Source organism: Botrytis sinoallii (genome assembly GCF_014898435.1).
Source record: "Botrytis sinoallii strain Bc 23 chromosome Unknown BSIN_027, whole genome shotgun sequence".
Lineage (NCBI taxonomy): Eukaryota > Fungi > Ascomycota > Leotiomycetes > Helotiales > Sclerotiniaceae > Botrytis > Botrytis sinoallii.
Genome location: NW_024066054.1, coordinates 594,562 through 621,591, shown reverse-complemented (window position 1 = coordinate 621,591; position 27,030 = coordinate 594,562). Strand labels below are relative to the sequence as shown.

Genomic DNA, 27,030 nt, shown 5'->3' with positions numbered 1-27,030 from the left:
TGCACGGGAAAACATCGGATCTAAGTTTTTTGATGCCCCGAGCTGCTATCAAACTCTCCTCTCGATTTCATAATTATGTAGGAACTTATGTTATTGATATAAACTATTCAGATAATGTCAAGCAAAAGAAGAAAGCTAGATTCTCCTATAAAACCCCGTATGTTCATTCTAGCACAAACATAAATGTAATCTCACTAAATTCAATATAGAGCTCAGTGCTGTGAGTGCTTTCGCAGCCAGAAAGGCACATGCTGCTGCCCAGAGCACTAGCAGTTCACCAAAAGAGACCTCATCTTCTCAAAATCATATTGAGAGAAATTCTCAGCTGGTGACAAACGATGTCCCCCCCAAAAACTACAGCCGTGGAAAATCGAGTCCGATTAGAGATGATCCTCCTTCCATAAATCCAGGCTTTATTGTTGAGGGAAATGAACGAGGAGAAGAGCTAGAAAACAATATCTTGAGGTGTGTTCTTTACCCCTACTGGGTTATACTATTAATCCTCCAAATATTGATTTAGACCAGTTCTGATTCACGTGAGCAGTCACCTGAAGTGATTTCAGATAGACCGTCGATGGTGTTGTCTACCTTTAAGCCTAGTGATGATAATACCAAGGTGCTCAAAAGCAGAATACTAGTGTTGAAGCTTGCACCCGGTGAGGTCAGTGATTTTATATCCGCTAAGTACCTATAAAATCTAACATTTTATAGAGATTGGTCATTCTGGGGCAATGTAATCTTGAAGTTGTCGAAGGGCAAATTACGATCTTAGGATCTATATTAAGAGCTTCGAAGACTAAATATCCAGTATATGCAGCGACTGCATACTCATTACCAGTGATTAGATGTCCAGATGGGGAACTAAACCATGCAGTTCTCCGTCTTCATCAATCTGATTGTGGAATAAGATCGTTAGAATCTCTCTCCCCGCTGTTTGGAAAGTTATGGAACGAGGATGCCCGAGCCTTCAAATCGGCGCATAGTCATCTTGCGGCAAAGCTTGGAAAAAGCACATTTCAGATTGTACACAAATCCTATCTGCAACCAGTCATCTCACCACCGGAATGGAACAAGACCTTGTCGAAATTGTCCAGCTCCACCCAAACTACCAAACGAATCATGCTCTGCGGCCCAAAGTCATCCGGAAAATCGACTTTTGCGAAATTGCTTGTAAATCGACTTTTGTCTGCAAGTCAGAATGAGAACAGTTCAAATTCAAGAAAGGGCCCTGGTGTTGCACTACTTGATCTTGATCCAGGGCAGCCGGAATATTCTCATCCTGGTCAAGTATCCCTCATTCATATTAAGGAACCAAATTTTGGTCCCTCAATTACCCACCCTATACCGGGAACTAGCAGTCGTATAATTCGTGCACATGCTTTAGGCGCAGTATCGCCATCTATGGACCCAAGTCTCTACATGTCATGTGCACTCGATCTATTTGCACATTACCGCAATCTAGCCTCTCTCCATTTCAATTGTCCTCTAGTCATCAATACTCCCGGCTGGGTCTTGGGAACAGGGCTTGAAATTCTCGTAGACTTAATAGCCAAAGTGCACCCATCAGAAGTCATATATATGTCTAAAGCAGGTCCTGCCGAAGTCGTCGAAAGTCTCCAAGATGCAGCCAAAACAACCCCTCTCATTACTCTCCCTTCACAAACTACCGATTTCATGACACGCACTTCGGCTCACCTGAGAACTATGCAGTCGATGTCATATTTCCATCTAGATTCAACAAACAAGAAAGAACTAGCATGGAGCGGAACCCCATTATCATCCATTCCTCCTTGGGAAATCAAGTATTCCGGCGCAAATGCCGGTATTCTAGGTATCCTCTGCTACGGCGAACAACCACCATCAGATCTCCTTTCTGAAACTACAAACGGCTCTATAATTTCGATAGTCGTCATCGAAGACCCAGCTGCAATACCAGGATACACTTCAACCCAACAAGACAGATCCGAACTCTCAGATCCCAATACTCTTCACGAGTTCAATTCCCCATTGACCCTTGACCTCATCAAGAAGCCCCTCATCCTTCAAACTCCTCACGAAAACCTCCCATATTTCAACCCCCTTAATGCGATAACTCTCGATCCAGAATATTCTCATACCATCGGATCAGCTCTCGTTCGTGGAATTGATACTAAACGCCAGCGCTTGCAAATCCTCACTCCGATCCCACAAGACATATTCGAGGAAATCAACCAAGAGGGAAAGCAAATCGTGCTAGTGAGCGGAAAGCTAGATACTCCCGGTTGGGCATATACAGAGGAATTAGTAAGAAGGACATGGATGGAGAAAGAAAAGCGAAGAAAAGAATCAGGCGAAGAGGAAGAAGTAGCAGAATACGAGATCGAGGAGGATGAAGATGCAGAGGAAGACGAAGACAGCGAAGGTAGTAATGCAGAAGCAGAGATAGATGTCAGAATTGGAATCGCAATCGAGACCCCGGATGTAGTATCCATCGATACGGATACACCGCATCACGCATTCCGCCATATTCCATGGGTGGAAAAACTCACAGGCTCGCAGGGAAGAGGGGTAGGCGCGAGAGTTTGGCGCGTGAGGAGAGATTTGGGGAAGATGGGTGATGCGTAGGGAATGGAGTGGATGAGATTCAAATAATGTAATACAATTCTTGTATAGGAAAGTTGAGATGTACGTATGTATTTATGTATATATATATAATGGAAACTCATGATAGTGTGTTGAGGATTTATATACAAACTTCTCTCTCTCTCTCTCCCTATCTATCTCCATACAATACCCTCTAAAGTATTACTAGACACACATAAATATCTATATACCTATATACCAACTCGATTCTCCATCCACCTACCTACCTATCTAATCAATCAATCAATCAATCATATACTAGCACATCAACCCATCACCTCATCACCTCCCATCAACCCCTCACCTCCCATTACCATTACCTCCACAAATCTTAAACTCAAATCCCACCGCCCCCGCTCCAAATCTCCAAATCTCCAAATCTCCAATCATTCCCAAGCTCAAGACTAAATAAACAATATTCATCTATTCATCTATTTATCGTACATATAGTACATATAGTGTATATAGTATACAAGCTCATCAAACATTCTTCCCCTCTCCCTCTCCCCCTCACATCTTCAAATCCATATCCATATCCAAGACCCACCTAACCACTCACTACCTACTACCTAGGTAGGTACCTACCAAATCCCAACCACATCACCACACCACACTCAAGCATTTAAAAATCCCTTCTAATTCATTCCATTTCACTCAATCATATTCCATTCTATTTTATGCCATACACAATATATACATACAACACCACTTAGTATCACTTAACACAACAAGATAAATTTCTACGCCATCCATCCATTTATTCACCTACCCCAATCCAGCCATCCATATCTCATTCGGGCTCGACCATACCAGACCATGCAACACCAAACCATATCAAAATCCCTGAAAGACACAGCAATCTGTAAATCATGACTTATCGACCCCTCCCAAAACGCCCCAGAAACACCATACATCTATGATATGCCATGCTATGCCATGCATTCAAACCCCACTTCCATGCATTCAGAAGCATAATATAATATAAAGAACAATCATCAAGTAGTTGTTTATTTCCCATCTCTCATCATTCTCAAATTCCTCAACTGCACCTCTCAAACCACATCTAGAAATATTGCAACTCTCCATTCCCACCATTCTTTCCCCCATTACTCTTCTGCAACTGCGCCTGATACTGTTGAAACTGCGCTTGCACAAGTTGCTGCGGCGTTTGATAATTTTTCTGCAATGGAGGGAAATCTTCATACGCAACTGCTGGATTATAAACTGGCGGCGTATTGTTTGATGTCCGTTCATTGACATCATCCAAACTCCTATAACCGTATCCTCGTCCCTTTCCCTTTCCGCCACCCCCTCCACCATTACCATTGCCTCCGCGATTATTACGTCCAAAGCCTCCACGTTGATTTCCATTTCCCCTATGATTGCCTCGTCCTCCACGTCCACCACCATAGTTATTTTCTTGACCTCCTCTCTTATTTGATGGCCCTTGATAATTTCCACCATATGATCCATTTGTTGGTTTAGCCTCCGGGGAGTGCTTGCGCTTGAATGATTTATTGGGGAACAAACTCTCGTACTCGTTTTCAGAAAGATCTTCCTTTTCTATCCTCAAAAGAACCTTTTCACCCACAGTACTTTCAAAGACAAATGCCTTCTCTGGTGGAACAGGTTGCCAATTTTGTATCTTACCTGCATCAATTGGTCGAGCCCCTTTGCGCAATGCGAGAACGACTACAGGAATGGGGTTTTCGGTATAAAATTTCTTGGACTCTGGTACAGGTCTGACACGAGCGGCCCAAATCTTGTTTTCAAAGACTGCTGTTCCTGTTACTTCCCAGGTGGTCTTACTTCCCATTCCTCCAACCTTTTGAAGGATACTTTCTGGACATGGGCGTGGAGTAATAAGAACATTATTGGCTAGAAATTTGGCTTCTGTATCTGGCATGTTCGATGGAAGCTGAGCTAAAGTAAGCAGCTTCTGAGTGTCAGTATTATTGATCAAATATCCAGTATAGAAAACAGTCTTCTTAATCTGAAGTCTCTCGCCATAATTTCTTGCTTCAATGGCAGCATTGTGATCATTGATCAAACGCTGTACCTCGGCAGCTTCCACAACAGGATCAAGTAATGTGGCTCCATCTGCAACTTGAACCACTTCGGCAACGATAGTAGAGCGAGATGGAGTACCACTAGAGCCATTCTGACGTTTGTTGTAATCCGTGAAGAAATCTCTGAATGCCTTGACATGTCTGACTCTATCCTCATAGATTCTGATTTCCTCAGCACCTTTATATGTCTCCATCAAACTTTCCAAGAAACATTGTTTGAAGTTCATCGTACTACTGAACCTCTCATTTCTGGGACCTGCTGCTGGTTTTAAGACAATCATATCCGTATCGAGACCCCTACTGGCAAGCATTTTTTTCAATAATTCTGAAAATCCAGCCTCGGAACGGCCAGTTAAGAGAATAGAAAGAACATCTTTTTGTTGCATACTCAACTGAATGAGTTCAACGATTCGCTCATTCCACCAACCTTTCCAAGCTCGTGGTTCTTCTTTCTCTACACCTTCACCTGTAGCTGCAAGAATTCTCGAATCGTGCCACCAACCACCCGTCGCAAATGTATCTTGAGTTTGTAGAAATCCTATGGTCGGTCCGTTCCATAGTTTCGGATTAGGCAGAGGGCTGTTGAAAACTGTGGAGGTATGTTAGCAGATTATATGTATAAATAGGAGCACAAGGCTTCATAATGATGGTAAACCTTGCCCTCTCGAGATATCATTCAACTTACGGGTATTATCAAAATCATAAACATGAAGTGCCTTGATTTTATCCACCGCTACAAATAATTAGCAATTCATCCACCCTCACTCCCAAATCTCTCCCAATCCAAGACATCTTACCAGGCAACTGTTTATCTGCAACAGACCAACGATTCAAAGCCGTGGTTGTATATTGATTGAAGTTCGATCCCCCATTTGGAGTTTGCGCCATGATGAGGCGTGAGTCACAATAACGTGAAAACTTCTTAAGAGGATACACAGTGACTTCAAGAGTTCTTGGTATAATGTGCAATTTCTGCGTTCAATTGTCGTTGTTTTGTAAATGCGATTGGTAGATAGCTAATAAGTTCCTGACGTTGCCAGAATTTCTATCTAGTGTTGCAGGTGCTCTCCTCGAATCTCGAAATGCTTTGACCAGCCGTGGCGCTAAGCGTCTTAGAGTTTAGCGCAACAGTAGCGCTACGGTTCTCGACCCTCATTCGCTTCGCATAGTGAATGTTTTCTGTATACCGGACGTGATACTGAAAGAACCTAGTACAACAATCTACAACAGTCTCTATAATTCCAACAATGAAGAATACTGCAGGTGGTTTTCTCAAGATAGTCAAACAAACCATTCATTTAAGCTGTCACGTTAAACCCAACTCCAGCGCATCAAGAGTAGGTATAAAAGCCTTCTCAAACACATCTTCCTCAATCGAAGTATGCGTCGCCCAACCAGCACGGGATAATGAAGCAAATAAAGGTGTTGTTGAGGTTTTGAGTCATGTATGAATTTTGATTTTGTTATTGATTCTATGTTTGTCAACGTATTTTAAATAATATGATTATTGAGTAATTTTCTAACAGTACCTATGTAGATATTGAAATGCCCAAAGACCGACCTAGAAGTTATTCGTGGGAAAACATCGAAGGACAAGATTATTGCGTACAGAGGTATAGACGACTTGTTGGCAAACGATTCTCTAGCTGAAATGACACTGGGAAGAGTTCGAGAATGTTTGCGAATAGCAAGTAGAAATGAGAAGACTTGATAGGTTAGGGGTAGTTGGAGTTTTGTTTTTGCGACCAGTACACCTCTAATGCACCATTCTTCCATACAACATTCGTTGAGATCCGGCGCAAGACTTCGTAGAGCGTTCCCAAGATACTCGTTCCAAAGATTCGTCTCAATCAGTTTTGCCCACCAACGTAACGAATTCTACTCTTAGTATCCCTTACATCTTCGCTAGTTAGTCGAGATATGCCGATCATCCGTCCAGGAACTTTTTGACAGCGTGCGGCGGATTTAGGTGAATAATAGCTAAGCGCGCAGACCGATCGATAGCAAGATCAGCTCCAGCTCTATACGCCGGCACAATTCTTATAATACTCCCCTGTTGGACCCTGTTGAACCTTTCAAGTCGATCTGTCGTATCATGTCCGTCATCCCGTAAGCGAAGGAAGAATACATTATCGAAGAAGTGATCACCGCGTCACCTGGCGAGAAAGCTCCCATGTTGTATAGACTCGGGTCCTCAGTCGTTTGAACTGATACGCCAAACTATGAGTAGTTGGCGGCGGTCAACATGACAGTGTAAAGAGAGTAGAACGTTGACCGTCAATAGCAATAACATCCGATTCCACCAAACATCATTTTGAGTGCGAGAGTAATTTGAGCTTAGATAACTCCCCCAAAATATTAATGGAATATGACACAGGAAGGAATTCAGAATTGGGCTGATTTTGTGAGACTTTCAAAGGAATGAAGTAGGATTCGACTAGATAATCGAGATTATTGAACCGGCACACGTGATAGCGGTCGACCTCCAAAGGTAAATAGAAACTGGAGGGTGTAGATACAATTTAAGGCAGTGATATTTTAGATACTTGGCATCTTCTGTGGCGCACTACACATGTAATTATCGCTGAACAAAAACAAGAACGAAAATTCCACTAAAGCGGAAAGACTAGGATTTCGCGCTGAGTCTGTACCCTCCACACTCCCATTCATCAACCAAGGATGGGGTACTGAGTAGACGATGTATGCATACTTGTTAAACTTTGGAAAGGATCATCACTGGATGTTATCTGAGTACAAGCAGGATTCTGGTTAACATGTACTCGTATTGGCTTAAAGGTTCCTCAATCGCTCCCGTGAACCCGCATAGATTACATTCCGAGAATCAAAAGAAAGAAGAGGATGCCGAGAAACCCAGGTCAACATCTCTTTCATCAGCGGCGTGCATCCACGTTTGAACGGTAGGGAAAGTTCTGCGAGTCAAGAAAAGTGTGTACACAGTGTAGTACAATCTCCAGGTAGTTGTACTCAACTGCGGACAGTAACATTAGTAGCCAAGACATGGAAGTTCATGGGGGGGGGTCCCGTAAGCAAGCCACAAAGCATGACAAGACGATTCTGCTTTTTTCGATCAGTGGATCCGTCTCATGCGTCAGTAGTTTGACATGCGCGCCGGTTAAGTATGGAGACACCACAGAAGATCCTTTCTTTTTTGTTCCTTTTGGATAAATCCGATAAGAATTTACAGAGTTAAGTTGGAGGGGTGGGTGGGATGTCAGTGGATATTCCGAGATAAAAATCCTTTTGAGAAGCCGATATCCGATTTTTTTTGATGTACGAAGTAGTAGTGGAGACTTTGGAGATTTTGGAAGGCTTTTATTAAAATGACATAAAATATTGGATGAATTAAGCTCGTATTAAAATATGTTCATCTCGTATGTATCGTCTAATAGCGTCCAAGGTAGAATATCGTGATGATTGAGTAGGTGGTAGGTACCGGTACGTTTACCTAGGTAGTGAGTAGGTAGGATGATACTCATGATACTCATGATTCCTGTGATTCTCATGTTGGCTGATAAGTAGTATGATTCTCACGTTAGCTCATTCGTATGATATACGGAGTAGCTATGTATTTATATAGATATATGCTCGTTTGCTCGTTTCTGTACTGAGTGCTCCGTATACGATCCTCAACGCGTCGTCCTCTTTCTCAACTCTTAGCAACGCCAAAACATCTCAAAGGAAAAGTACACACGCAACTGTGCAGTGCCAGTAGGTATGTTTCGTATGCATAAAGGGTCACTGGTCACTGATGGCATGTGACCGTAACCCCTCGGCTGTGGCTACCACTGCGTCATTCCCAGCTCTTTGGCACACAGCTCGTAGCTGAAAAGTGGAAACTCTTCGTCTTTGACCGATAAATCAGAGAACAAACGGGATCAAGATTCAAGAGGGGAAACACTCAAAACGTCTGATCGATTCCCATTGCTATTGTACTTTATTTAAGTTACGAAACCCATATTGAAAAGAGATAAAGGGGAAGGATGTTGTCATCTATAGCATTTTCCAGTACCTATACAAAAAAGTCGATTGTTCATGCGATGAGATTGGTTCGAAGCATGAAAGAAAGAAGCTCCGGGATTAAAATATGAAGTTCTTTCAAATGAATAATATACTTCGTCTCTGATTGGATTGAAAAGAATTTCTATCAGAAAATCGAAATGTAGTGATAAATTACAATGCGTGAATGAGTGACGATCAATTGCCACAACACAACATCTTACCTGCACATGCTCGGTTCGAGGAACACCAAGTAACATGGTTCATGACAAGACGAGCACTTAGAGAAGGAGGGGGAGTGTATTTATAAATCATACTCGAGTATTCCTCCCTAGGTTCCTCCATCGTACTTACTCCGTACACCTACTCACGACCTGGTCCTCTACCTAGTACTTGGTTTGTGGCTCAAAGATGTAAAGGTGGCATGTGCTTTTCTCTTGGTACGAGCCCCTTCATCAAAGCTTTTATGATTCAATACTTGCTGCTACTGGTACATCACATCGTCAAAGACTTTTCAACATTTAACAACACATCAAGTGGAGAGATGCGGAATACTTGGTCGGCAATTAGATCAATGTGGGAGAGAGTCCTCCTACACGACCACACCCTTTTCTCTTCAAGTCTTGACTCCAATCGTTTTTTTTCTCGATTGCACATATACATGCTTACTAGGTTGTTATACCGATACCCAGGTAGATGCAGATGCAGTAATATGTAATATGTATGTAAGTGCTATGTATCTAATGAATGAAAGTTCCAACTTACTACTTACTACTTCGTACTTCACACTTGCCAATATTACTCCGTATATTCCAGGTTCAAGGTTTTTATCATTATCCCATCCAATGCGTAAAATTTAAAATCTTATTACTCTCGGGGATCTCTTCCGTAAGATCAATAAATTAATAAGAGGTGGTCCCTTATTCAAACATCCAAATACTCAAGCAGCCTCTCACCCTTTTCTCGACATCTAATTCGTGCGTGAGCCCAAGTCCCCTCCCCTCTCTATGAATCTTGATGTTTTTTCTCCTTCGCCTCCATCCTTGTCTCGTTTTCTCATTGCGGATTGCCTGATGTTCAGGGTTCATGGAAAGTTCTCGTCGGCAAATAAAAGAATAAGGCACAGGAGTACAACACAGCACAGACAGAGGGAAAGGGCAAGAAGAAAAAAGTGATAAGTGACCCTGAGCGAGTGAGTGACTCGAGTATAATCCATGATTATGCAGCAAGATAGAGAGAATACTCCATACACATCTCGTGAATACTCCCAGTACACCCGCAGTCCACCCACCATCAGCCGTATTGGTATTAGTTGATCTGATATAGGTATGGTCTACTTCCCAGTCAAGACCAATATGATTTAAATCACATCTAAGGTTTTTAAACTTTCAAAAGGAATCTCCACTTCACCAGGATTAAACTTGATATTCTTGCTAATAGTACGAAGTGTTTCCTGATACCTATCGTGGGCTCATTAAATTGTAGCAACTAGCTGGATCAATCACCAATTCTTGGACTTTGGACTTTGGACTTTGAACTTTGAATATACTTTAGACTCTGAACTCTACCTCTTACTCGCCTACTCGCCTACTCGCCTACTCGCCTGCTTGTCTGCTACCCGCTGTCCTCCTACCCTCTAACCCTCCCGCCTCCGTGCTGTATCGTTCATTTTATATCTTTTGGCACCAGCCGCACTACCCTTTCTCTCATCACACCTCGTACCACACTATATACACCTCACACTTAGAAAACTATAATGTCACACTTAATTTGAGAAGAAGAAGAAGAAAAGAGAGAGACGAAAAAAAGGGCAGCCGCAGCAAAGATATACGCATCAAACCTTCTTTCCTCATCTATCCTTCCTTCTCTTGTTCCTCGAGTTCTAGATCTGCAGCCTTTTAATAGAACCACACACACATACCTACACATACCTACCTACACATACACATACACACAGCCGGACCTCTTGAGATCTGGAAAATCTTCCCGTTCTAGATTGCTTGTTTGTATCCCTTCAATATCCATCTATCCATTCATTCTCTTCAATATCAATTCTTGTAAGTCGTTATCCCCAATCCGATCGATACATTATACCCCAGGAAAAAAACATCATCGTTTATCACTCTATCACCTTATCATTCACCTCACCCATATCATCATTCAAATCTCGTTTCTCAGATAATCCTCCGGGATTCTCTAAAAATGACTTCCCGTTAACCGTGTGTGTTGGCCTACAGCTTTTATTACACTTTAGCACCTTTTAAGGCATTCTTTTTATTTTTTTCGACCGACGCGACGGCCCGTGCATCTAGAAAAAGGTCATTTGTACTACTAGGTACCTGGAATCATCGTCCCTTTTTTTTTATATATATACTCCCGTCTCTATCTATATAGAGGTTATCCTCGCCCACATCGTCGTCGACAAACCAGGTTCTTTGGGGGGAAGGGAACAATATCGCTTGATATTCCTGTCATCGGACAGGTTCCCGCGCAAATATGATGGAGAAGGGTGGAGATATGGCTGGTCCTTCCGCCAACAATTCCAGCGACTTTGTAAGTATACATACACACACTACTCGTACCTTTTCGCGACGTGATGGCGCAAACATTTGAAATATCTTCAATGACTAACATATCTTTCACAGGTCCGAAAATTATACAAGTAAGAAAATAGCTCGTTCGATGTCCGAATTGGATAATTATTCATGCGACAAACCGCTAATTCTGCCAAATCTTTAGAATGCTCGAAGACCCAACATATGAAAGCATAGTACGGTGGGGTGAAGCAGGAGAGAGTTTTGTGGTTCTCGAAGTAGGTCTTCAAATGGGGAAGTTGTTGAATCTTGATCCGGTATTAATATGAAGATATAGAACGAGAAATTTACCAAACAAATCCTCCCGAAGCACTTCAAACACAGCAACTTTGCTAGTTTTGTTAGGCAGCTGAACAAATATGATTTCCACAAGGTCCGACAGAATAATGAGGATAACACACAATCTCCTTATGGGCAAAATGTGCGTGGTATTTCTAACTATACAAAGGCGGCAAACTAATTTATATACAGGCTTGGGAATTCAAACATCCCGAATTTCAAGCGAACAAAAAGGATTCACTGGATAATATCAGACGAAAGGCACCAGCTCCGAGGAAGGTTGCTCAGAGTAATGAAGAAACGTATCCGGCTCATGCCCAACAGCAAATGGACCTCCTTGGTAATCAGCTCGCCGCCACTCAACAACAGTTACAGGGTCTCTCTCGGAGTTATCAGGACTTAGCACAGCTCAACGTAATGCTATTACAACAAGTTGTCGATGCTCAAAAGTTCATCAAAAACCATGAAGGAGTTATGCATGGTCTCGTTGGACATCTATTTGGCCAGGACGCGCAACGAAGGAATGGTCGGGCTCCAGGACTTTCAAATGGTGCTGGGCCCAATATGCTCGGCCGACCTGCAGAAGATGGTCATCCGTCAACCCCATTGCTTCAAGCTCGAAGCCTTCTTGGGCAACTATCGGCCGAGAATTTTCCCAGCAAAGAGTTAGAACAAATGAGTCACGATTATCATTCACGACAAGATTACTCAACCCCCCCAAATGATCCAGGCGGACTTGTTTCAATGCCTCCGATTTCAGAATCAGTGAATGCCCCAACAACGGGCTATTCTATGGACAAATCCGAATTGGATAACTTGGTCTATCCTGTTGGTGCTATCGTCGGTATTGATCCAATCGATCAACAGCATGTCAATAACATTCCATACGCGCTTCCCCCTCAAGGATTGATGCCAAGGGACAGTATGCCCCCTGCCGAGCTGATGCCCCAACCTCCTCGTGCACCCGGTCCGCGTAAGAAGGGTATGGTTTCGATTTGGGGCGAACGGAAGCCCAGGATCTTACTGGTGGAGGATGATCAGGTATGCGCACGAATTGGAACTAAATTCTTGGAATCATTTGAATGTGGAGTTGATATAGCAGTAAGTCTTTACCTCGTTTGTGCGCTTTGTTGTGCATTCAAAGCTTACTCTCAATAGCGTGATGGCCTCGAGGCAGTAAGCAAAATCAACCTTGGTGCAGAGAATCATTTCGATCTCATTTTAATGGATATTATTATGCCGCACCTTGATGGAGTGTCTGCGACTGTTTGCATACGAGAAATACGTGCAAATATTCCCATCATTGCAATGACATCAAATATTCGAACTGATGACATTGAAATGTACTTCCGTTACGGTAAGTCACATTACACATATACACACACATTTCATCTTTCCAATACTGACTTGACTAGGTATGAATGATGTCTTACCGAAACCTTTCACGAAAGAGGGTATGATGAAGGCACTTGAGAAACACTTGGCTCATTTCAGAAAGGATGCGCCTTCGATCGGTTTCTCAAGCCCTGGACCAATGTCACATCCGGGTGGATTTGTTACCCCAACTCAATCGCAGTCTCACCCTCCATTGGGTCTAAACATGGGTCAATTAACTGCCACGCAGTCCATAGTAGATGATACAGCTTCTGGAAAGTCACCTCAAACTGCTACATCTTGGCAGTCGCCAATTCAATTACCAGGGGGGTCTCCAGTTGTAACCTCGGCCCCAGGTAGCTATATGCAGCCTACTAATGGCATGAGAGACCCATCATATTCTGTGACCCCAACCCATCCTCATTCTCAATCTGGTTTCGCTCCGCCTCTATCCGGTTTAGGTAATCAGAGACCTCCACATAGGAGAGGCATATCCGATATAAGTGGTGCAAGTACCCCGGATGGCAATTCTGATCAAAAACGCCAGAGAATGTATGCCCCGCCTGGAAACTACCAGCAAGGCTGAAATCTCTTTCTCAACTGCCAACTTTTATTTCAAAAAGACGAGCCCCCCGTTTTAAAAAGCTTGTTGTTCGATCAAGCAAGAATAACCCAAGCTACAATACTTGATTACCTGATGAGGATCTTGACTCAGGACCTTGACTTACCTCCTTCAGTCCCATAAACTTCTACTAGGTATCTTTCCGACAGATCAATTCTCAAAGATTCTACACTCCATCGCTATTGACTCGATTGGTCTTTTAATTTGTATATTTTTCTCAGTCCCTGATCTAGATTTAATTATCTAATCACTGCCGGACAAATTTTTTGGACATTAAAAGCTCAGATAGTAGCTTCTTTTATATTTCTTTCGCGAGCAGGACGGTTTGACGAGAACAATATCCGGCGAGCCATGAAGGCATCTCGGTGTTTGTCGAATGATTAGAAAAAACTTAGATGCGAATCATGGCATGGTTTGGTCTGGAATCGGATGGGACAGGACGGGGCGTTTATATGGATGAACGAGTAGCCGGGAAATCGGACAGGTCGATATATGTCTGATTTATTGTTGAAGTAATCCAACTCGGGACTTCGATACGCAGAATTGACAGATTGAGAAACAAGTATAGCTATTTAGCTACCTAGAATTGTTGACGGTCGAAAACTATTCACAGGTTTTTAGATTGATAAAATATAAAAAATTTGAATACCCAAGTTGACACTTTTTTGAGACATGAAAATGATGGCCGTGAGGGGATGGAGCTGACATTTATATACACTTGGTTAAGGATAAGAAATCTAGATCGTCAGCCCACCTGAAGGTCTAGATTCTTAGAGACTCGTGATGATATGTGCAGTGAGCCTTCAAGGAAGCGAGGCACAAGACGAGGCTGCAATTGAAATGCGGGAAATGAGTACGGAAGGCTGCAACTCCACCAAATGCTAAAAAAAATCCTAATAATAAGCTAATGAATGGAAAGGCTATGAATGAGTCAACCAAGCAACTAATTATTCTACCCCTCGATTTTCATTGATTTTGGATTTATATCTTCTCAACTCAACCTCAAACCATTATTGGACCTTAGAACATAGTCTTATACAAGGGTATCGATTGTCATTATAATCGCGTTCCTTTATGAAATATAGTAGTCGAAATACTATCTATATATCCCGCACATAAAGAGAGTTTTTTCCTTTCTAGAAAGAAGAGATATACAAGCAAACGAATATGGCACAATCGGCAAAGTCCACCAAGAATGCTGGCGGGGTTGGGGGAAAGGGAGCACAAGGAGGTGGTTCTAAAGGCAAAAAGGGTGCTGCGGCAGGTGGAGGAAAGAAAGAAGATGAGAGAGATGAGACATTGCAAGCTGTGGTCCTGGCCGATTCCTTTGAGACGAGGTTTAATCCTTTTACAATGAACACACCAAGATGTTTGTTACCTCTAGCCAATACTCCTCTCATCGAATACACACTCGAATTTCTCGCCATGTCCGGTGTCGCGGATATCTATATATACTGTGGTGCACATACCGAAGCTGTAGAAGAATACCTTCATAACTCCAAATGGGATCCACAAACTTCGCCCTCGTCACCTTTCAGCAAACTCATGATTGTTAAAACTACGGCCCACTCAGTTGGAGATGCGATGCGGGATTTGGACGCGCGAAATTGGATTACGGGGGATTTTCTACTGGTTCATGGGGATTTGGTCTCGAATTTACCGATTGATGCTGCGTTGGCCGCACATAGAGCGAGGAGATATGCGAATAAAAATGCTATTATGACTATGATTTTAAGATCGGCTGGATTGGAAGAGCATAGAACAAAATCGAATGGTATTACACCGGTTTTTGTTTTGGATCCAACGAAGAACCGATGTCTTCATTATGAAGAGATGAACCCTCTTCAATCGAATAAATATCTCAGTCTCGATCCGGACATAATTTCACAAAATTCCGAGATAGAGATTCGAACGGATTTTATTGATTGTGGTATCGATATTTGTACACCGGATGTACTAGCATTATGGGCGGAATCTTTCGACTACGAGGTTCCTAGAAGACATTTCTTACATGGTGTATTGAAAGATTATGAGTTGAATGGAAAGACTATTCACACAGAGATCGTAACAGATCATTACGCAGCTCGAGCATTTAATCTACAAGCTTATGAAGCTATAACCAAGGATGTTCTGGGAAGATGGACATATCCTCTTGTTCCAGATAGCAATTTAGTCGCAGGACAAACATATAAATTCCAACGAGGTGCATTTTGCAAGGAAAACGGTGTCATATTAGCTCGAACCTGCAAGATTGGTAGAAGAACTGTATTGGGAGCAGGCACGAGTATAGGAGATGGTTCGACGATCATCAATAGTACTATAGGTAGAGGATGTCGAATCGGGAAGAATGTCACGATTAAGAACGCTTATATTTGGGATGATGTTATCATTGGTGATGGATCATCTGTGGAGCAGACTATAATTGCTAATAATGTTTTGATTGGACAAATGTGCAAGATTAGTGAAGGATCACTTCTTTCATTTGGTGTGAGGATAGCTGATGGAATTGAAATCGCTAAAGGATCACGCATTACAACGGGACAGAGAGCAAAGGATGATTCTGAGTCTGATGACGATACACCCAACGACCCTAGGATCGTTGGAGAAGGCGGAGAAGGATATGAATTCATCGATGAAGAAGAATTCGAAGATGAAGAATCTAGTGCCTTTCACTCTAGTCTCATATACTCAACCGCACATCTCAATATCTCTAGCGAATCCATCTCTACCATCTCATCCGAAATTTCAGCCGGTGAAGTTGATACTCGATCCCGTCACTCCAGTTTCGCAGGTTCGCTATCGGATGATGAACATGGACATGGTAATTCAGAATCCTTTCATCATGATGCTGTTCAAGGGCTTCTTGATACATTGAGAGAAAATGGGGATTTTGATGGTGCGAAATTGGAATTTATGGGGTTGAGATTAAGTAATGATGCGGATGATTATCAAATTCGCAGAGCAATCGCAGCGGCTTTTACGAAATTCATAGCGGAAGTTGTAACGGCCGGAACGAAAACAGCGGTTGAAGCAACGGTGCAGGCATTGAGTGTAGCGGGGGCGCAGAAATTCTTGGAAGAGGTCGCGGTGGGAATTGAGAGGGATGAAGAGGGAATGAAGGAATTCCTCATTTGTTTGCAGAAGGGATTGGTGGGGAAACAGAACGGGGCGCCGGTTATGGCGAGTCTTTGCCAGAAATTGTATGAGAGGGATGTGATGACTGAAGAGGCGATTTTGAGATGGTGGGAGGAGGCAGAAAGTGGAGGGGATGGGAAGGAGGGTGGGGATGCGGAGATGAAGAAGGTGAGGGAGAGGACGGGAGTGTTTGTTGAGTGGTTGAAAGAGGCGGAGAGTGAGGAGAGTAGTGAGGAGGAGGATGAGGAGGACAGTGAGGAGGAGGATAGTGATTAGAGTATTTGAAGGGAAGATGTAGGGGTGATGATGAATTATATGGTCTATGTTGGTACAGTACATCCAGACCTCGAAGTCAAAATTGTGTGGATAGATATTAGCGAGAATAGATTAGAAGGGAGGGAAAACTTATGTACCTAGGTAGGTATCTAAATTTGAGTAAACGATCTTGAAATTTCTTGGGTTGTAAGGTGAAAAGTGATAAGTGAAGAGTGAAGAGATGTGATCAAACATTAAGAAATGAGATTTGTCGGAGATTATATTTCATTATCTGATTTATCATATGTGGATTGGTAACTTGAGAGAGGGGGGGGGGGGGGGGGTTGTGTGTGGTTACAGTAGAGTTGGATTATTAGTAAGGTTAGATTAGGTAGGTATCGAGTGTAAGTTTTTGTTTTCTGTTTTTGTAGTGAGGGATTGGATGGATGAATGGATGAATGGATGGATTGTGATAAGTGAGATTATTTGATATTGATCTTGGTATTTGGAGAACTTTTGATGGATTGGTGGATTGATGACGGATGAAGTTAATATGTTTATGTTTGTATACCTATATCTATATATTCAGCTGGATTGAATATACTCAGATGATAGTGATATTACTTAGGCTAGATAGATAGTCTGTAATAGGTATTAAGTACCTAGTTATGATATATTAAGCGAGGAGATAGTTTGGAGCTGGGAGTTAGGAGTTGAGTTTTTTGGATGTCAGATTCGGATGGCTATTGGTGAGAGGGAAGAGGGAAGAGGGAAAGAGCTGGGTTGGGGTAGCTGGAGAAGGGGTAGGTAGGTAGGTAGGTATTGTGGTTGTGTTGTGGTGCGAGTTTATGGTGGGGAGTTGAAGTGTGGGAGTTGAAGTGTGGGAGTTGAAGTGTGGGAGTTGAAGTGTGGGAGTTGAAGTGTAGGAGTTGAAGTGTGGGAGTTGAAGTGTGGGAGTTGAAGTGTGGGAGTTGAAGTGTGGGAGTTGAAGTGTGGGGGGGGGGGGGGTGAAGTGGGCTGGAAGATATGGTGGGTGGGTGGGTTGGATGGTGGGGATGGGGATGGGAATAGAGATCGAAATGGGAATGAGGATGTGAATAAAGATGTGGATGGGGACTTGGATGACGATTTGGATGAGGATTTTATATGTGTGCTAGTTTGGGGAGGGAGGGAAGACTTAGAAGGAATCGTGGTGGTTGATGGATATTGAGTTGGGATATTTTAGTTTGGGGTTGGAAATTTGGCTTTGGGATTTATGGGTTAGAGTATGGAGATAGAGGTGGAGCTGGAGCTGGAGATTAGTGTTGATATCTTTTGGGATTTGTGATAGATGAGAGATGGGAAGTAGGGCATCTAATTTTGTAGTGTGCGATTTTCCGAGGAGGGTTCGAAGTTTGGATGCTCTTGAGGATTTATCAGTCGTGATGTTTTGGTGATGTGAAAATGGTATAGGAGAGATTGGTATTGATTATAGTGGAGGTTCGGGTATGTTATCTTTTGAATAGAAAAGCATAATATTAGGATAGAGATCAAGATTGAAGACTGAAGACTGGAGGATAGTAATAACGGGAAAATATAGTTTGCAATCTTATGAGTTTCATTATGCTAGCTGGGGAAGCTGGGGAAGCTGGGGATTGGAGGGATGGGGGTGGAATAGGAAGAAATTGTTTGGGTGTGATTATCTGCCTCTTTTTGAGGGGAGTAGAAGGGAAACTTGGTAAAGGCTCCAAGAAGAGAGGTTGAATTGGGATGATAAATAGGTTGGTTGTGAGGGCTAGGAGAAAGAAGTAGTGGATTTGGACTTGAATTGGAAGAAGGGGAAGGCGGGGGGAGGGGAGGAGAATGAGTGGGATCGCATATACTGAGAACAAGTACATTGAGACTTCAAACAACCTGGTCATTATACTAACTGCAAGAAGATGCCCAGTCAGAAGAAAATCGTTGTCATAAACTGAATACCACTTCGTCTTGATTCAACAGACACTATAGACCGCTGATCTATCCTAAGAGCTACTTTCTCACATAAGATATAAGCATGACTAGCGTCATCCCCCACTATACACATATCATGCATATCCACTTGCGGACGTCACTTTGACAGCCCAACTATTAGCTGTGCGGCGCAGCAAAGATATTTGACACCATAAGCAGATCAGCTTCCTCATCGTTTGCAATCATTAATGATTTTTTTAAAAAATAGAGAAGAAAGAAAAAGAAGTTAAATTCACACAAAACTTCCAAACTGTAGTGATATCCCGAAGTTCCAATTTCAATAAACAATGGCCGAATATACATCCACAATCGAAGGCTTCCAGCGCGCGATGGAAGAGAGTCTTTTTGGTCCACCTGCTGAAGCAAAGACGTATGCAGAAGCTACTGCTCTTCCTACATTCTATCATGTGATGAACGGACAGAAATCAGATGTCGAGAATTGGGTGAAGGGAATTGAGATGTGGAGGGGGAAGATTAGTGCGTACAAACCTGTCGTGTAAGTCATCTCCTGAGTTTAGCGGGTAGTCTTTAGGGAGGGAGAGAAAGATTGAGCTATGGAAAGCTAACTCGGATGGACATAGCGATCAATTCCTCCGCGATGGAGATAATCTGGCAGCGCATATGAAGGGAACCATCCAAGTTGATGGAGAAGATACGGAATTTGAAAGCTTCATATTTGGGAAGGTGGATAAGCAGAGTGGAAAGTTGGCATGGTTGCAAGAGAGAAGTATTTGGGGTCCTCAGGGAGGAGCACCGGAGCATGGTGTTAATTAGAGGGGCGGAGTAGAGTCGAATGTTTGTGAAAGATTGGAATATGTGCAGTGAGTGCATGTTGGAAGTGAAAATGGATCAGCTAGATCAGCTTGTTTTCGTGCGATGTTGCCGTGATGAGATCAATTTGTGGCTCGATTGTGGCTGGACATTCGACCTCGATTAGTCAGCTAGAAAGATATATTTCCCATGAGAAATCTCACTGCATAATGTCACCCACTTCTCATAAGAATCAATATCCAATACCTGGATATATCAAGTCAAATCTATGTCTAAATTAGTCTCGGGTGATGGAGAGTATTTGATTGTCTTTATTCTAACCACATCTTGCCAACTTGATCCCAACTGATCGTTGAAAACTTTGGGAAAAACATAAATTGGCATCAATTTTCACGCATGAGATACAAGCGAGCCGAGTTTCCTGTTCAAAATATGCTGCCAAATCAGAATTACATATACTAGATGTTTCTGGACAAGGCTACTGTATTGTTTCATAGCTGAATCACGAGTTGATTGATTGGAGTCTGACGTCGACGTAACATTCTCAAATATAGTATTACTCCCAATCAGCCGTCTAAGAGGTTGGCCAACTTTAGGATACAGAATTTGGACGATTGAGCTTATATATTCCTACTTTGATAACCTATTTTACTATGGCTTTACCACTACCGTTCTTTCCTCAAACCAGAGAGCCGTTCGGACGACTCATAACCGTTATGCTGCGCTTAAGCCCACTTGACGAATTCAGGCTGAGAAGTATTCGAAAAGATGTCTATGCACCGAGGGTCAATACAGAATTTTTGCCTAATTTGGAACTCGTCCGCAAACTGGGAACCTCGAATATTGCATTTATCAGGAAGACTCTCTCTGACATTGCACGCGCGCAATCAAAATTTGAAATTGCACTGAGCAATCCTTTCCTTGTAGATAGATCTGCAAGTTTCAGTCTCCACCTGCTAGCCTATGCGCCTGCACTCAAGATCATGCGCAATAGAGTCCGGGATAATTTAAAGGACATTGTCGTAGTACATAACCCAGAAAGGCCCTATCACAAGGATAAAGCCCCATATTTGCACCCATATCTTTCCGACGTTGGAACTTTCCCTTGGTCTCAAGATACAAAGATACTACTGAAAGCGGACATTCCACCGGAAGATCGAGACGCATGGTTAGATCACGCAAAACGACAATCTTCTCAGAGGTTGAATCCCGTGACTGCAATCGGTCTCACCATGGTGATATATAACTACTCTCATCGTGTTACACGTCATGATAAAGTCTTCACCTGGGTACAAGTCGCGGTTAAACATATGCGCGACTCAGATATCGTCTGCGAAGACTTTCCATTCGAAGGCGAAGGAATCCAGGCTTTTGATGCTAGTAAACGATAGCTATGGCTTTGAAAGGAAATATGAAATTCGAGTACGATAGGTACGTTGTGAAATCATTCTTGTATACGAACTTTCTGCTCCGATTACCTTCTGCATTTGCTACCCATTTTGTATCACCTCTGTTGCTCTATTTGTGTGAATCTGAACTGACTGTTCAGAATTGGATTCGTCTCTGATCTTGCCAAGTCTGCTATTCTCCTAGGCCTTGGCTCAAAGACATATGTATTGTTCTCCATCAGTTTTGATGTTTGCTGAGACGCAATAAGTGTATTCTCTAAGCGGATGTTAAGGGAATAGATGAGGACATTTACCAGTGATTTCAATTCATGAATACCGAAATCTGAGACTTGAGATGGTATCTGAGTTGAGAAACCTAAGATCTGGTTAAGCATAAAGCTGCGGCTAAGCGGCAGCGACAGTGGCTCATACACTCAAGTTCTTTTGCACTCTCATTGTTTAGGGCTGAAATTCAATCGACCAGCAGAATGGGACGGGTGGGCTATGATATAAAATGCAAATACATAGAATCAATCAAGCTATTATTGAGTAAGAAACTAGCGATTGCATAACTGTACTCACTATTGGTTGAGAATGCTGGCTTTGATTCTATGATCAAGCGTGTAGTAAAGTAGTATACACCGTCAACTTGGAAACTCCCACTAGCCACCGTAGAAATCCTGCTTCAATTCCCATTCCTACCAATCTAGCTCACCGCCGATGTGCTCCATAAAATTCCCCGACGTCTTATACCTCGGAGCTCCATCAATCTATATACCGTCAACAAACCTCCTTTTCTTTTTGCATCAACTTGAACTTATAACTTTCGCCAAACCAGCTACACTCTCATCTATTAACAGCGCCACTTCCTCTAATCCGCACATTCGAGCCCCTGCATTTCCCGTACCAGTCTTCACCCATCTATTCGAAAATCAGCAATATCACGCGAGAAGGAAATAACAGTTACCACCCCGGATCGAGCACAAATATTATTCAAAACACGTGCTCAAAATGTATCTCACAAGACAAATAATTAACTCCTGCTTTCGAGGAACCATACGCGGTATTTGGAAACGAACAGTTTGGTACTGCATATACTCGTAATATTGAGACCCGATAATAGTCATTTAAACAGGTAGCTATAACAGATTATCAATATCATAAGAAAAAGTAGCTCTCATCTGATCTGCCACATGACTACGATTGTATGAGAGGATATCTCAATCCACCATTCCGCTCTCAATATTGCGAAGAATGAAACGAAGTAACGAACGAACAAACAAACATTCGGCAGGAGTAATTTTACAAAGAAGAATAGTTCAAAACCCTTGACCATCGGCTTCTCAATGAGTGGGACTGAGTCTGGGGATTCGAAGTACTGAAAAGAGACTGTTGAAACAGATAGGTGGAATTCTCAGTCTTCTTCTTGACATGATACTCGCCATACATCTTTGAGAAAGTGATGAACATCGAAACGTGGATCGCGAAATCATGTATGTAGACTTGTCGTTGGACCTTGGTAGTAGCCGATCTAAAAGGAAAAGCCTACTTAGCTTCTACGACTCACTCACTAGAGAATTCTACTCTATTGAAGTCAAGAGAATATAAATTGACAATTCCCGCTCGAGTTTGGCGCCGGATAGCTAGCTCAGATATTGCCTGGAAGAACACACAGTGGATAACTTGAGCAAGCAGTTCATGATTCATGAAGACCCTAAGACTAACGCAGGACTTGGAACGAACAAGCGAGGAGTTTGCGCGCAGCGGAAGGTGGAAGTGCGAAAGTAGATTCTAACCTAGGAACGGAGGCTACAACTTTAAATATCAATAACGCGGGAAGTCTACGGAGCTTGAGACAGAAGTTTGTAGGTAAATTGGCTGGTCTTGAGTCATTTTGGAGAGGCTTGGCATGTTGAATTAAGGTGATGAGATTCATACCTCATCAATACAATGAATGCATTTCCATTTAAACAGCAAGAATGATGACATCTTTAGGATCTACCTATTAAGTATCAATTATGACTTAAGCTACTTAGACGTCGGAACTAGCGTCAACATTAACGAGGTATCTCGCCCTCTCTCACCATTTTCACTTCCCAAGTGAGAGTCTTGAGGTATCAAAGGAAAGGAATCTGGACAAGTAAGATTCAGTAATGAACCTCTTCCATGAGTAAAAGATTTCACCTGTTATTTAGTCTTCAGTTCATGAGTAAAGATGACTGTTTCTTCATTCAATACCCTCGTCTCCACTTGAAGAATAACTGGTGTTTTTCTTACTATTTTGTAACAATGCATGTCTCAAAATTCGAATCAGATATGCCACAAATTAAGTCATTACACCAACGCTTTTGATTGATTGACATATCACATTTCACTCCACAAGTAACTATTAAAATCGTTCATATACCATCCAGTGAAGCAAACCATTTTTCATGTCAAAAGGGTATAGATTCATGCAGTTTTGTATAAAGTTCCCTGCATTCATTGCAGAAATTATTACTACAACGTAATGTTTGGTATGTTGGTACAATTGCAAAAGCCTAGCATGAATGAAGCATCTGATACTTTTCAGAAATGTCACATTTCAAGGCATTTTCCACTTTCCATCTCGCTCCCGTGCCACTTCTCCCCACTTTCTTTTTCGCAGTTATCATTCCTCTATTTGTAGAAGTCGAATTTATCGGCCTGGAAAATGTTAGAATATGTTGATATGAAAATTTAAGAGTTGATGGATTATTCAGCTCTATACATACCTCTTGTGCACCCTTAACTTGACTAGAATAGGCATCTTCAAGATCAGATTGAATGATGTTATATCTATTCTTCCTTACTGCTCTCAAACCAGCTTCTTGCATGATAGCTGCAATAATAGCACCAGATAATGGATCGTTTCTGATGATTAAACTATCAAGATCGACTTCAGGTGACAATGACATTCTCGACGCAATAGTAGTGAAAATCAAACGTCTCTCTCTGCGATCGCGAAGATTGGGGAACTCAATCTTTCTATCCAGACGACCGGGACGAAGTAAAGCAGGGTCGAGAGTATCGGCACGATTGGTGGCCATAATGACTTTAACGTTGGAAGTTTGGTCGAAACCATCCATTTGGTTCAAAAGCTCGAGAAGAATACGTTGAACCTCTCTATCAGCTCCGGTTTGTGCATCGAAACGCTTTGTGGCGATGGCATCAATTTCATCAATGAAGATGATAGCTGGGGAGTTCTCACGAGCCATACGGAACACATCACGGACCATACGTGGACCTTCTCCAAGATACTTTTGTACGAATTCGGAACCAACGACACGGATGAAGTTTGCAGTTGTCGAATTTGCTACTGCCTTGACAAGCATAGTCTTTCCTGTTCCTGGTGGGCCATATAGTAAAACACCGCGTGGTGGATCGATACCAATTTGCTTGTATAAGTCGAAATGTGTTAATGGAAGTTCGACGGCTTCTCGAATTTCTTGCTTTTGCATATCAAGTCCTCCAACGTCTGCGTATGTAACATCGGGTTTCTCATCAGAACCTAACATGGCAATTGATGAATCGGCCTCGGGGGGTAAGATATCGACTAACGAATTTGAGTGCCTGTGAAGAGCGACAGAGGAGGATGGTTTTAGAAGTTCGCGATCGAGGGTGGATAGAATTCGAACAACGTAGTTCGATCCTGTTGATGATTGTACGATACCAGTACTGTTTTGAATGTGTTAGTATCACTAATTGCTGGAAAGATGAACAAGTGTGTGTTGTACTTTTGATCAATAGCTTCCATGAATTGCCCTATCACCAAAGGAACACTTTGAATACGTTTGATCTCTTCCTGAGCCCGGACAAGCTCCCTCTTCAAGCTTCTGTTAAAGTGATCATGATTAGTACTTGTATAAATAACAGATAGAGTTCAGATCGCATACCTTTGTTCATCCTTGATATATTCTTCTTGAAGTTGGATATATCTGTGACACTTAGTTAGCATTTCACTTCTGAGGACGTATCCAAGACTATACTAACTCCAAGTGCCTTTGAAGCTTCTTCAACGTTGAATATTCATCACTTCCATCGGTTCCTAAGCCCTCCAGCGAATCTATGTTTGGTATCGAGGATGGTAATGGTTTTCGATGGGGCAAAGCCTGAGTCGCAGGGCTCTCTAATAAAACGTCACCCATATTGAAGATCTGCCGGTTTGATGTGAATGCGGATGTATGGTAGTGGTGAGATGTGGGAGATGGTTATGATGATGTTGTTGTTAAATCGTTTTCAATTTAAGTCCTTAGAAGGCGCGCGTAGTTGTTAGCCTAGCTGAAGCTCAAGGCTGGCTCGGTGTTTGAATCATGCTTAGCTAATCAACGTACCATTCACGTGATGTTATATTATGCCTCACATCCAAGGCCGCACAGCATATCTCACTCGGGTGGGAACCTTGCTGTACTATACTTGTTTTAGATTAGCTCTCAACTAGTTAGCCCCATCTGTGACTCCACCAAATACGGGGGGGTACTCATATTAACATTAATCTATCTCCAGGCTCTCGTTTACCTCTTTCATTCTCATACGACTCAAAGCAAGGCATATACAACGACTTTGGAAAGTAGTTACTGAATACCGGTGTGGCCAGAAAGATCCCTTTTACAAACTTTCGACTTTTCTTTGATTATCACCCAAATCTATCAACGTCCAGCTCGTCCAGCTGCCAACCATGTCGTCATCTATCACGATTCCAACTAGAAATTCCAATAAGGCTGCTGCTACAGCAAGCCCAAGTAGCTCCTCGTCATATTCAAGCTCTCCTACAACATCACAACAATCTCCATCATCAGCTGCTACTTCTCCAAATACTCGATATGGATATGATAGGAGAAGAAGTCTTTTGAGTAAGTGTTTCTCCTCGTTGGTGCTTGGAACCTCACATTTCCGGAAGATAGGAGTTGTGAATTGGTGGAATTATAACGGATCTTCGGACGGGATCATCACTCTCATGTCAATCAGCAGAGAACATGACTAACATATCTACTTCAGGCACAGCACTTGCAAAGGAAGAACATACTACAATTAATATCGGGGACCCTGATGGCACACCACGACTTGTACGTTGTACTGCGGCGTGAGAATGCTATGATTGAATGTTTACTTACGAATATTATTTATAGATCACTTGCGTGCGTTCTTCACAAGGGTTTGATTGGAATCCAGGTAAAGAAAGCCCTATGGTCCTCCTTTCTAATATGCTAATAGTTTGTGATAGAAATATTCTTCCCCTCCTATATGGAATCCGATTTCGAATCGCTCGAACGAAAGCGCGAGCCTGTTCTTGAAATCAGGTTGAGCGATGAGGAAATCAAGCAAATGTTCCCTCAATAGGTTGTGTGCAAAACACCAGTGGTGGACGTTGATATAAATCGATGGGTTTGGGTTGCACATTCTGGCGCTGAGGGTTTGAACATATCGTTACGATTTCACGGGTACGGAGGTGCGTTATATCTTAGGTAGCCTGGTCAGCGATTGCGAGTGGCATATATTATTATTTAGGGACTGGTGGTATTTGGTTTTGTTAGGAGACTTAAGGAGTTTGGATACAATTCTTTTGGTATTTGGTTATTGGGTGTAGTGGACTAGGCGTCCCTCTTTTTACAACAGATTCCCCTTGATCAATTCAACTACTTTTTAACATGCATTACTAGTCCATAATTGCTTCTTGATTTTCTGATAAAAAAATTATGGTGGCGGAAAAGAAAGCACACCGAACTCAGCCTCATGTGAAGACCGACCGCATGGATCCATAGGCTTCATAGGCTACACTCGGGGCCACCGAAATGTTGCGATACAAGAAGTAACACCAACTGCAAATTCAACCAGAAAATCATGACTACTAGGAGGTATATCTAAAATAACTACCCTGGTAGCCATATTATGAG

At 42.4% G+C, this 27,030-nt stretch overlaps 9 protein-coding genes across 9 annotated transcripts; 7 read left to right on the top strand and 2 right to left on the bottom strand.

Annotated features, from left to right (window-relative positions):
* Nucleotides 1-114: 114 nt before the first annotated feature.
* On the top strand, nucleotides 115-2,604 carry EAF02_010808 (uncharacterized protein; the record flags this gene model as incomplete). The annotated part of the gene is made up of 4 exons (XM_038906856.1): nucleotides 115-157; nucleotides 210-465; nucleotides 526-661; nucleotides 712-2,604. The coding sequence occupies 4 exons, from the start codon at nucleotides 115-117 to the stop codon at nucleotides 2,602-2,604; spliced, it is 2,328 nt and encodes a 775-aa protein (XP_038753404.1).
* Nucleotides 2,605-3,685: 1,081 nt separating this feature from the next.
* On the bottom strand, nucleotides 3,686-5,579 carry EAF02_010807 (uncharacterized protein; the record flags this gene model as incomplete). The annotated part of the gene is made up of 3 exons (XM_038906855.1): nucleotides 3,686-5,280; nucleotides 5,377-5,424; nucleotides 5,489-5,579. The coding sequence occupies 3 exons, from the start codon at nucleotides 5,577-5,579 to the stop codon at nucleotides 3,686-3,688; spliced, it is 1,734 nt and encodes a 577-aa protein (XP_038753403.1).
* A 359-nt stretch (nucleotides 5,580-5,938) lies between these two features.
* EAF02_010806 (uncharacterized protein) lies at nucleotides 5,939-6,402 on the top strand (the record flags this gene model as incomplete). The annotated part of the gene is made up of 2 exons (XM_038906854.1): nucleotides 5,939-6,136; nucleotides 6,229-6,402. 2 exons carry the CDS (start codon nucleotides 5,939-5,941, stop codon nucleotides 6,400-6,402), a joined length of 372 nt encoding a protein of 123 aa, XP_038753402.1.
* A 4,802-nt stretch (nucleotides 6,403-11,204) lies between these two features.
* On the top strand, nucleotides 11,205-13,541 carry EAF02_010805 (uncharacterized protein; the record flags this gene model as incomplete). Its single annotated transcript, XM_038906853.1, has 7 exons — nucleotides 11,205-11,261; nucleotides 11,354-11,370; nucleotides 11,448-11,520; nucleotides 11,580-11,723; nucleotides 11,774-12,682; nucleotides 12,740-12,938; nucleotides 12,997-13,541. 7 exons carry the CDS (start codon nucleotides 11,205-11,207, stop codon nucleotides 13,539-13,541), a joined length of 1,944 nt encoding a protein of 647 aa, XP_038753401.1.
* Nucleotides 13,542-14,744: 1,203 nt separating this feature from the next.
* On the top strand, nucleotides 14,745-16,988 carry EAF02_010804 (uncharacterized protein; the record flags this gene model as incomplete). Its single annotated transcript, XM_038906852.1, has 1 exon — nucleotides 14,745-16,988. One exon carries the CDS (start codon nucleotides 14,745-14,747, stop codon nucleotides 16,986-16,988), a length of 2,244 nt encoding a protein of 747 aa, XP_038753400.1.
* A 2,258-nt stretch (nucleotides 16,989-19,246) lies between these two features.
* On the top strand, nucleotides 19,247-19,733 carry EAF02_010803 (uncharacterized protein; the record flags this gene model as incomplete). Its single annotated transcript, XM_038906851.1, has 2 exons — nucleotides 19,247-19,455; nucleotides 19,541-19,733. The coding sequence occupies 2 exons, from the start codon at nucleotides 19,247-19,249 to the stop codon at nucleotides 19,731-19,733; spliced, it is 402 nt and encodes a 133-aa protein (XP_038753399.1).
* Nucleotides 19,734-20,383: 650 nt separating this feature from the next.
* On the top strand, nucleotides 20,384-21,121 carry EAF02_010802 (uncharacterized protein; the record flags this gene model as incomplete). Its single annotated transcript, XM_038906850.1, has 1 exon — nucleotides 20,384-21,121. One exon carries the CDS (start codon nucleotides 20,384-20,386, stop codon nucleotides 21,119-21,121), a length of 738 nt encoding a protein of 245 aa, XP_038753398.1.
* A 2,655-nt stretch (nucleotides 21,122-23,776) lies between these two features.
* EAF02_010801 (uncharacterized protein) lies at nucleotides 23,777-25,284 on the bottom strand (the record flags this gene model as incomplete). Its single annotated transcript, XM_038906849.1, has 5 exons — nucleotides 23,777-23,803; nucleotides 23,872-24,814; nucleotides 24,874-24,972; nucleotides 25,033-25,074; nucleotides 25,130-25,284. 5 exons carry the CDS (start codon nucleotides 25,282-25,284, stop codon nucleotides 23,777-23,779), a joined length of 1,266 nt encoding a protein of 421 aa, XP_038753397.1.
* A 530-nt stretch (nucleotides 25,285-25,814) lies between these two features.
* On the top strand, nucleotides 25,815-26,476 carry EAF02_010800 (uncharacterized protein; the record flags this gene model as incomplete). Its single annotated transcript, XM_038906848.1, has 4 exons — nucleotides 25,815-25,989; nucleotides 26,135-26,202; nucleotides 26,266-26,308; nucleotides 26,361-26,476. The coding sequence occupies 4 exons, from the start codon at nucleotides 25,815-25,817 to the stop codon at nucleotides 26,474-26,476; spliced, it is 402 nt and encodes a 133-aa protein (XP_038753396.1).
* Between the last annotated feature and the right edge of the window lie 554 nt (nucleotides 26,477-27,030).